Source organism: Nasonia vitripennis, chromosome 1, assembly GCF_009193385.2.
Source record: "Nasonia vitripennis strain AsymCx chromosome 1, Nvit_psr_1.1, whole genome shotgun sequence".
Lineage (NCBI taxonomy): Eukaryota > Metazoa > Arthropoda > Insecta > Hymenoptera > Pteromalidae > Nasonia > Nasonia vitripennis.
Genome location: NC_045757.1, coordinates 15,609,334 through 15,617,651, shown reverse-complemented (window position 1 = coordinate 15,617,651; position 8,318 = coordinate 15,609,334). Strand labels below are relative to the sequence as shown.

At 41.2% G+C, this 8,318-nt stretch overlaps 2 protein-coding genes across 2 annotated transcripts; one reads left to right on the top strand and one right to left on the bottom strand.

The window, feature by feature from the left end:
- Positions 1-396: 396 nt before the first annotated feature.
- LOC100680161 lies at positions 397-2,843 on the bottom strand. The gene is made up of 5 exons (XM_003427360.4): positions 2,529-2,843; positions 1,640-2,327; positions 1,428-1,568; positions 988-1,345; positions 397-908 (listed from the first exon to the last, which is right to left on the bottom strand). The coding sequence occupies exons 1-3, from the start codon at positions 2,649-2,651 to the stop codon at positions 1,444-1,446; spliced, it is 936 nt and encodes a 311-aa protein (XP_003427408.1). The 5' UTR covers positions 2,652-2,843; the 3' UTR covers positions 397-908; positions 988-1,345; positions 1,428-1,443.
- Positions 2,793-5,824, top strand: LOC116738461. The gene is made up of 6 exons (XM_032601324.1): positions 2,793-3,192; positions 3,284-3,577; positions 3,945-4,409; positions 4,702-5,014; positions 5,305-5,414; positions 5,512-5,824. The coding sequence occupies exons 1-4, from the start codon at positions 3,007-3,009 to the stop codon at positions 5,008-5,010; spliced, it is 1,254 nt and encodes a 417-aa protein (XP_032457215.1). The 5' UTR covers positions 2,793-3,006; the 3' UTR covers positions 5,011-5,014; positions 5,305-5,414; positions 5,512-5,824.
- Positions 5,825-8,318: the final 2,494 nt, after the last annotated feature.

The window sequence follows — 8,318 nt, the reverse complement described above, 5'->3', positions numbered from 1 at the left end:
GCTTTGGCGAAAATAAAGCACGCCCAATTTAGACTCTTTGTGTACGCGAAATGCTTTCAGCTTTCCTTTGTACTCCATTATGCTTTTATGAGTTTACATGTACACACGGACTTTAGATATAAAGCCCTTGTGTATTTTGTATTTGCTGCATGTATTCGGCTTTTATCTCGTTTTTTTTTAAAGAAAAGCGCGCACGATTGCTGATTTTAAACCACAATTTGTTAGCAAGGTTGATTTATCAACTTTTCTGTTTTTCCCTTTTTTTTGGAAGATTGTTAAAAATTCTATATCATTCCGTCGGGATTATAATCTCGCTTTCAAACAATATTTGTTTTCGATTTAAATCTGCCTGTATTATATTAATGAAAAATACAGTAAGCCGATGTAAGCAAGAGATAATTATGACAAATAGCCTTTAAAGGACGATTTATGTAATGCATATACAGAGTATCTCTTGTTTTCTAAAAAAAGCCACGTTCTCATATACACATACGTCGAGAGTTGACACGAGTCGCTGGATGAATCATGCGCAATGCACTTTCCGCTAATTCTGCCCGATACCTACACACACATACAACTACACTTTTCCTCATTCAACAATAGCCGCTGTCAGCTTAATGAGACAGTGCTCTTCTCTCTCTCTCTCTCTCTCTCTCTCTCTCTCTCTCTCTCTCTCTCTCTCTCTCTCCGCAAACTTTGTTAGCCAATACTCTTCATTTGCACTAATTCTCCTGTCAGTCATAATTTCATTACGTAAGTGATTCCGTCGTTATTTCTTTTTCTTCGTTTCAGATTTTTTTCCATCGCCGACGATCGGCTTAGGGTCGCTATTTCGTTCTTCTCCTGGAGGTTCGATAACTTTTAGTCTTGGAAGCGGCGGTGGTTTCGGCTTGGGTACCGGCACGTTCCTAAAGATGAAAAAATAAAGTGGCTTTGAAACTACTCGAGTGCATTTTAGATTTGAGTAAAAGCGGCAAGTAACGTTACTGGAAGGCCATCTGGACGTGCTGAGTATTCTTCTCGTGATTTATCTGGACCCAGATGTTCGTCTGGGTTCTCGGTCTCGGGAAAAACTCATCCGGAGCGCAGCAGGCCTTGCAATCCTCGAGGCGCTCGTCTTCTCGAATTTTCCGCTCCCATGCCTCGTTCCATGCTCGCTGGCGCTCTTCCTCCTGTTGCTTCAATTTCAACGACTTTTCAGCCTCTTCTTCGAGCTTTTTTTGCTCCTCCGAACCGTTTCCGTTTTTGCTCTTTTTCTTTGCTTTTCCCGGCATTTTTCTTCTTCTGGTGAATTAAAACTTTAAATTTTGATCGGATGCATTGCCAAAAATATGTCCCTCTCGATCTGAAAATAGAGGTTATAGTACGCGACAGGATAAAACAAGCAAACGTGTATTTTCTGTACGTGTACGTTGTTTTCGTCTCACCTTTCATCTGCTTCGATCACTTTCTGCAGGCGGACGATTTGTCTTCCTTGATCTCGCATCCGCACTGTCTCGTCCCTTTCTCACCTTGCGCCTCGAACAAACGTTTGTAAGGCGTATGTCCACGATTCTCCGACTGGCATTCTGTTTAAATGAAAATCTCATTAAATCAAACGTCTTATCATATTCTACTCAAGCAAACCAAATCGCCATACCCCTAAGCGGCTCGCGTCTCTGCTTATGCGACGCAGGACAGCAGGGTCGTTTCCTCGAGCTTTTTCCTTTCGATACGCTTCTCTTCTTCTGTCTACTGCTCACATCCGTTTCGCAGCAACTCCTCGGCGTCCTCTCCTCGACCTTACACTCGTCCGTTTTCTCCTCGCATACGCAGTTCTTGAGCGCGTCTTCTTCCAGGATCGTCGACGCCACCTTTCTGCACTGAAACACCGGACTATTCTCCGCACCTTTAAACAGGTACGGCTTCTTATTGTGCGGGTTCTGGAACTGCGTTACAACTTTTCTGCCCAATCTTGAGAACCTGAGGAACACGCAGACTTCGCCAACGCACTGTCCCGTGGCCGTCGAAATTCTGAAATTACTCTTTAATGTCTTGCAAGGATTCTGAGAGGTGAGCAGTGACTCTTGGAGTAGACAGTTTATCATGTCGCGAATCTCGATCTGGCATGTGCCGATTGTCATGATGTCCGGCAGGACAGTGGGGGGTAGTTTTTTGTACACGGACATGGTGATTGGGAAGGAGCATAGGGGTATCTTTAGGAGTTTTGACGGCAGAGCAAAGAGACAAGATTTGCCTTTGCGGAAAACCTGTGCATCCGCACCCAGACAGGTGCAGTTGTCGTGGGAGGTGTCTTGGCAAATGTAGATAGGTGGAAGGTTCAAGATCTGAAAATTGAAAATGAACTTTTTTTATAGAATTGAACAAACGGTTGCTGATTTTTTTATTGTTTTTCTAATGAATGTAAAGTAAATCTTTTATTGCAGCACGTGTGCATTGTACAATTTTGCAATTGGTAAAAACTGTTGGTTTTTAACGAGTATTGAAAGCTTTTTCAATGCTCTATGATCTACCGTATAGTAGCGTACTTTGAATTCGATGCAGGTTTTCACAAGCAGAACGTCATCGTGCATGGCCTGCACTGATGGGATGTTGACGCGATCGACCAGAAATTCCAATAGAAATAGCTCCTGCGTATCGGAGTCCTCCATTATTTGTCAGCGAGTTTTACACTTTTACGAATTTTTTTTTCTAGTTTTTATTTTATTTATTTAGTTTTACGCGGCTCTTATTGAAAATTGTCGGACATAACCACTCTCAATTTTGCAAAGGCGTCAAATAAATTTCAGTCAGTTGATGGAGTTTCCAACCGTTGCTCTAAAGTCAGCTGTTCGTATGTTTTTGTTTTGTTTAATTCAAAATTATCAGTTACGGCAGCGTCAAAATTCTAGTTTTTTTTTTCACAAACAATTCTTTATAATTTATATTCAAAATACAAAAAAATAGCAACGCAATACCTATTAAAACGCTAAAAATAATTTTCTGTAAAGTATAAAGAGAATCAAGATGACTGCGATAAAGTCAACTTCGACCTCCGAGCCTAACCCACAGATCCGCGAAACCTGCAGGGAGCAGTACTTATTCCTCCTAGAGTTTTACGTTCGTTGCATCCAAAGTCCTCGACTCGCCAAGCTCAACGAGATGTTTTACGTACCGACAACCGTTGCGTTTCGTTTTCTCGATTTCAAAACCGTAAAGACCATAAGGCTAATTCCCAATTCATACCATTATTTTATCAAAAATCTATTCCATATAGTACATATGAAATTTTGTATATCAACAGGACGACGAGCTGCAACTAACGCCGGTAAACACTCAGTTCCAACCTCAAGCCGGTATCGCTGACGACATCGAGCCCTTCTACGCCGGACGTTCGGTGCTATTTGCTCTAGCCCAAAGTGCTGTGTCCGACGTTTACAGAGAATTCAAGATCGACGTCAGCGTATTCAAGAGGATGCCCAAGGAGATTAAGCCAGATGTATTGGTCGGCAAGGCCGAGGTCGACCTGAGTGTGCACTTTGCGGCTTTGCGCAAGGAAGTGATCGATAGCGTGAAGTATCCCGAAGCTGCTGTGCCGGTGAGGAACATTTTTATTTTGTCGCTGTACATTATTGTTTCATGTTCATTTATAAACCATTTATTTGAGTGCTTTGTAAACGCGATAATTGATCGAATTTAATGCGGACGCAGCACATTGGAGAGTCTGTTCAGTTTCGCGAGGCTCTGCATGATGATTTAATAGTGAAGCATAATTAATAGTTTGAGATGTGCTATGATTGATTGTTCTATTCAGAATTTAAATTTTAACGTAAATAATCCACTGCTCGTCTTTGGCAAGAAGAAAGTTTCTTAATTAGTATAAATAGAGCATGAAAGCTTTATTACTGCATACTACTCTAGATGTTCGTTAAAACGCATGAAACTTTGTTTAATTGTATCAACAGAATCCTTCGAAAACCTTCGACGACGAGATTCCTCTATTCTTCGATGATCGTCTATGCGGTAATCTTGGCATCTTCGCGCGAATCTCTGCCTACGGTCAAACGATAATAACCGAGTTTTCGGCTCCTCGCGACGACATCTCCGCCGCGAGTTTTCTCTTCAAAGCCAACGATGCCGAATGTGATAACCGTCAATTGAGCTACAAGTGTCGCGTCCTCGAGCCCGACACTTGTACTCTATCGTCGATTCTATCGGAGGATGGGGCGGCAAGGAGGAAGGACTGTTTTGTGTGTAAACCGCCGAAGATGGCCTGTTCGCCCTGTCGAGTTGCTTCCGGAGCGAAGATCGCGTCGAAGGATGCGTGCCAGAAGAAGCCCGAGACCCAGTGTGTCTTGGAGACTTGTACGCCGGGTATACAGACAAGTCGAGGGCCTAAGGAGCCTTGCGGCAAGGCTGTCGTGCTCAAGGTTCTGTCGTAAATCAAAATTTTATGTATTGCATCTCACGCGGCTTTTGAGTTCTTTTGAATTCTATACGATGCGTCTTAACGATGTCGACCTCAGGCATATAATTCAGCTTCTTTTGTTTGAAGTTGTTTGATTTGCGCTAACAATTATTTGATGCGTAATCTAGAATCAGTAACTCATCGCTGCTCGGCCATTTCGATTAAAAACAATTCCACTTCCGAGAAAATCCAATTTAAAATGAGATAAAATTAATCAGCTACAATCTTCTTATAATAATAAAAATAATTCAAAGGTCTCCGGTCTGCTTGACGCCTGCACCGATGGGAAACCTCAGCAGCCCTGCGTAACCGTCGCACCCGAGAGCGAGGCAACGAATCCAGCCGATATGTGCGACCCGGAACACGACGTTTTCATTCTTCGGATCGGTAAGAAGGGCCTCGTCGGTGCCGGGGAGAAGTCCGACATCCAATTGGAAATGCGCACACCGAAAGGTCCGGAGAGGAGACCACCGGTGAGACTGGAAACGCGAGAAATACAAACCGAGGAGGAGACTAAACAGCGTGGAAAGAAAGGTGGCAAAGGAAAGAAAAATAAGAAGTGATAAGGTGGGTCGAGTGTTGCATTGCTGCCTAAGATTGTGGTTGAGAATGAAGAGACCGAATGTGTAGATTATTAAACGTAGTAGTTTTTCGTACAAATTGATATCGGAAAGCGTAGCCTACACCCGCAGAAAAAATGCTATCTGTAGATATAAAAACACGTGTGTCCCATTAAGCTCCACGAGTAGACTGCGATGGAATACGACTATTTGACGTGTCACATAAATTCATAAAGCCTGTTTTTTTCGAAGCTGTTACCGTCGCTGATGTGCTAATTTCGTTTTTTTTCGGCGTAGATACATGCACATTGCACACGTACATACATCGTTCAAGACGAGAAATCATCTCCGAGAAATTGTCGCAATTTCAAGCGATCTCTATCGCTCTCGAGGCGCTTTTTATCGAGGTATGTATTATATACAATCGCACGCCAACGCGGTGTATACACATACGAAATAATACGGCGAATAGCCTAATTGTAACAAGCTGCAATTTCCGCACAGTCGGGACATGTGTAACCTCATTTCTCGAGCGTATACGATCAACCTTGCGACGTGGCTTTGTCGGAAAACGCAATTTTTCACGTGCGACTCGTGGGACTCCGACTAACGACGTTGAATAACTGCAGATATGGTGTTAGAGATAATGGGTGCATGCATGTGTCGCAAAAGAAATTTGTTTGATTTGTGCGACTTCATAATGTTCGAATGTTAGAGTATAACTATATGGTTCATCGTTGCTGCTTGTTTGCAAATGGTAACCCAAATGATCAAGGCGAGTAATCTTAATTAAATTTACGATGGGTTCTGATGATAATTCGATCAAGTCAATATTTATAATCGCAATTTCCAATAATTCACAGATAAAATAATCCACTTATTTGTTACCTAATATCGGTTTAGTTTTAAAGTACTTAAAAGCGTATCAAGTAGCTCCATTAGTTCACCCCTGTCATATCGCGCATCAAAAGAAAAGCATCACAGAACAAGCCATCATAAGTGAAAAACGCTGTTGAACAACTGACGAACTTTCGTTCCCACGCGATAGCTATTACTTCCCAACGAGGAATGCCTCTTTATCAGGCACCGAAGTCTGGCCCAGCGACATTTTAGTCTAAATTATTAATTGATGGCCACTTGCGGCAATCTAGCAGCTCGTGACAATTCGGGTCGCCCTCCCAACGTAGATGTCTGGTTCGCTAAATATTAATGGTTGTCGAGTCGTAGGTAGACGCAAGCGCAACTCAATAAGCTTAGACGCCATTCGATGATTGAAAGCAGAAATCAAGGCACGTGCTGGTATTTTCCTACTGCTTTCATGTGCTTTTGCGGGCGAGCACTTTCGTCATCTTTATTATGATACTGCCAAGTACGTTGTTAATTTTACTCAAAGTACCGAACAAATGGTTTTTTTCAATGAACTGTGTATCGTGGGCGATTTCGTATAATCGATTATTTGCGTATAAGAATGCGTAAGCCATTCGCCGAATCGATTCGCTTAAATGCTCTTGATGATGCGGTTCCGCTTTTACGAGAAACTCCAATTATACAATAAACACCTCTATTTATAGGCATCGGTATAGCTTCAGAAACTCGGACACGCATAATAGCCAAGTCCAAATACACTATAAAATACAGTTCCACTACATTGATCAAAATATTCAGCTATAATAGCTGCAATTCGATCTTCCTACAGTTCAATTCTTCAATTTATCGACGGAGATATTCAAATCAAATCCAGCGTTAATGAGCAGCGAATTGCGCATTGTAAATAAACGAGCTTTTTAGACAATGAAAATTATTCCAAGGTGTGTTGAGTAACCGACTTGTTCGCCAACACTATAAAGATCTTTGCAATGCGTTTGCCGCCGGTGTCGGCGTCACGTGCCGTCGTTGTGCTAGGAACGCAACACGTGTATTTATATTGTCCAACGCTTTTGGAAAATCGATCTTTTTTGTTTGACTCTGTTTACTTTTTAACGAATGTTTTAACATTTCTATAAATATAACATTACGAAGGACACTAGGAGCGATACAAAAAATACCATAAACTCGTGCAACTGCACTTAACTCAAAGTTCAAAACGGTTTTACTCTCTGCACGACAGAGCTTATCTAGCGACAAACTTATCAATAAAGAAAATACTTTATAAAAACTGAAATATGATAAGGTTGAGTACAGAAATGCGCGTCATAAGACCCAAGTGGATCGAAGTGTTTAGATACATGTTGCCGTCTATCGAGTCCGCCTGTATGTTGCTTGTTATGTCTCGTGCGGTTTCTTATCAAAGTTGCAAGCGATGTTAGTCCATATGTTATGCAGCGAGATTTTTGCAATTACCGCAGGTCTAATCTATTTTGATTGCAATTTCACACGGGATAACTGTATCATCTTCGATTGTACGCGGAAGCTATAAGCAAAAAAAAGGGGGGAACTGTCCGTCCATTCACAAAAGGGCCTATCATTCGAGTACACATTTGCACATCTGGCGTACGTATAAGTTGGAAAAGCTGCGCGTACAGACCAACGGAAGTCTGACCTGCTGAGCCTCGTGAACATATTGTCTTTATATTGTCATGCGGTGTATAGACGGAACAGTTACAGGAGAGACTGCCGCAAAGGAAGTCGACTGCGTGTCCGTTGTGTCAGAGAAAGATGAATCTACCAAGAAACGTATGGTCAAGTTTCGTTTCTATGCAAAATAATGACTTAAATAACAAGCTGTTGTGTGCATGCGTGGATAAATCGAGCAGCTCTTCAGAACATTATGCTGCGTGAACTTTGATCGGAGAAGTTATGCATCATCGATCTTTTGTTGAAACTCCCGAGATAAGCACAAGATAAAATTTTACTGGAAAATGAATGCGGTTGAAATAGTTCTTTCTTGTTTTTCGCTATACTTTCATTTTGATGATTGCAGTTAAAAGATATGTCAGCAATTTAGATCACAGTTAAACATTAATTTAATATTGCGGAAGATAATTTTGAATGTTGGCACAGAGTTTTACTCTCTATATGAAAAGAATACAAGATATAGATAGCGACTTATAATCTACGTCATATTTTAGAAATAAAGTTATGAATAACTTTTTCTATTTGAAGAAGATAGTATCGTCGAAGTGCATACAGAGCACGTAGTTTTACTTTGTTCACGACTATATTTTTCCGTTGATTACAATTTATTATAATAAGTTTGACGTGACATTTAATTAGGCCATGTTATGTCCAAAATATGAAGCGACAGTTTCAATTCATTTTATGAATAATTTTGCAAGTAAGATTTTTTATTCAATGGGAAATACTATATATTC

What these genes read in the sequence shown, in the direction of transcription:
- LOC100680161 (XM_003427360.4), bottom strand. Translation starts at nt 2,651, where the DNA reads ATGGAGGACTCCGATACGCAGGAGCTATTTCTATTGGAATTTCTGGTC. An exon ending in AAACCTGCATCGAATTCAAA is followed by an intron (nt 2,328 to 2,528) that starts GTACGCTACTAT and finishes TTCAATTTTCAG; the next exon opens with ATCTTGAACCTTCCACCTAT. An exon ending in GAGACGCGAGCCGCTTAGGG is followed by an intron (nt 1,569 to 1,639) that starts GTATGGCGATTT and finishes TCATTTAAACAG; the next exon opens with AATGCCAGTCGGAGAATCGT.
- LOC116738461 (XM_032601324.1), top strand. Translation starts at nt 3,007, where the DNA reads ATGACTGCGATAAAGTCAACTTCGACCTCCGAGCCTAACCCACAGATC. An exon ending in GTTTTCTCGATTTCAAAACC is followed by an intron (nt 3,193 to 3,283) that starts GTAAAGACCATA and finishes GTATATCAACAG; the next exon opens with GACGACGAGCTGCAACTAAC. An exon ending in GCAAGGCTGTCGTGCTCAAG is followed by an intron (nt 4,410 to 4,701) that starts GTTCTGTCGTAA and finishes AATAATTCAAAG; the next exon opens with GTCTCCGGTCTGCTTGACGC.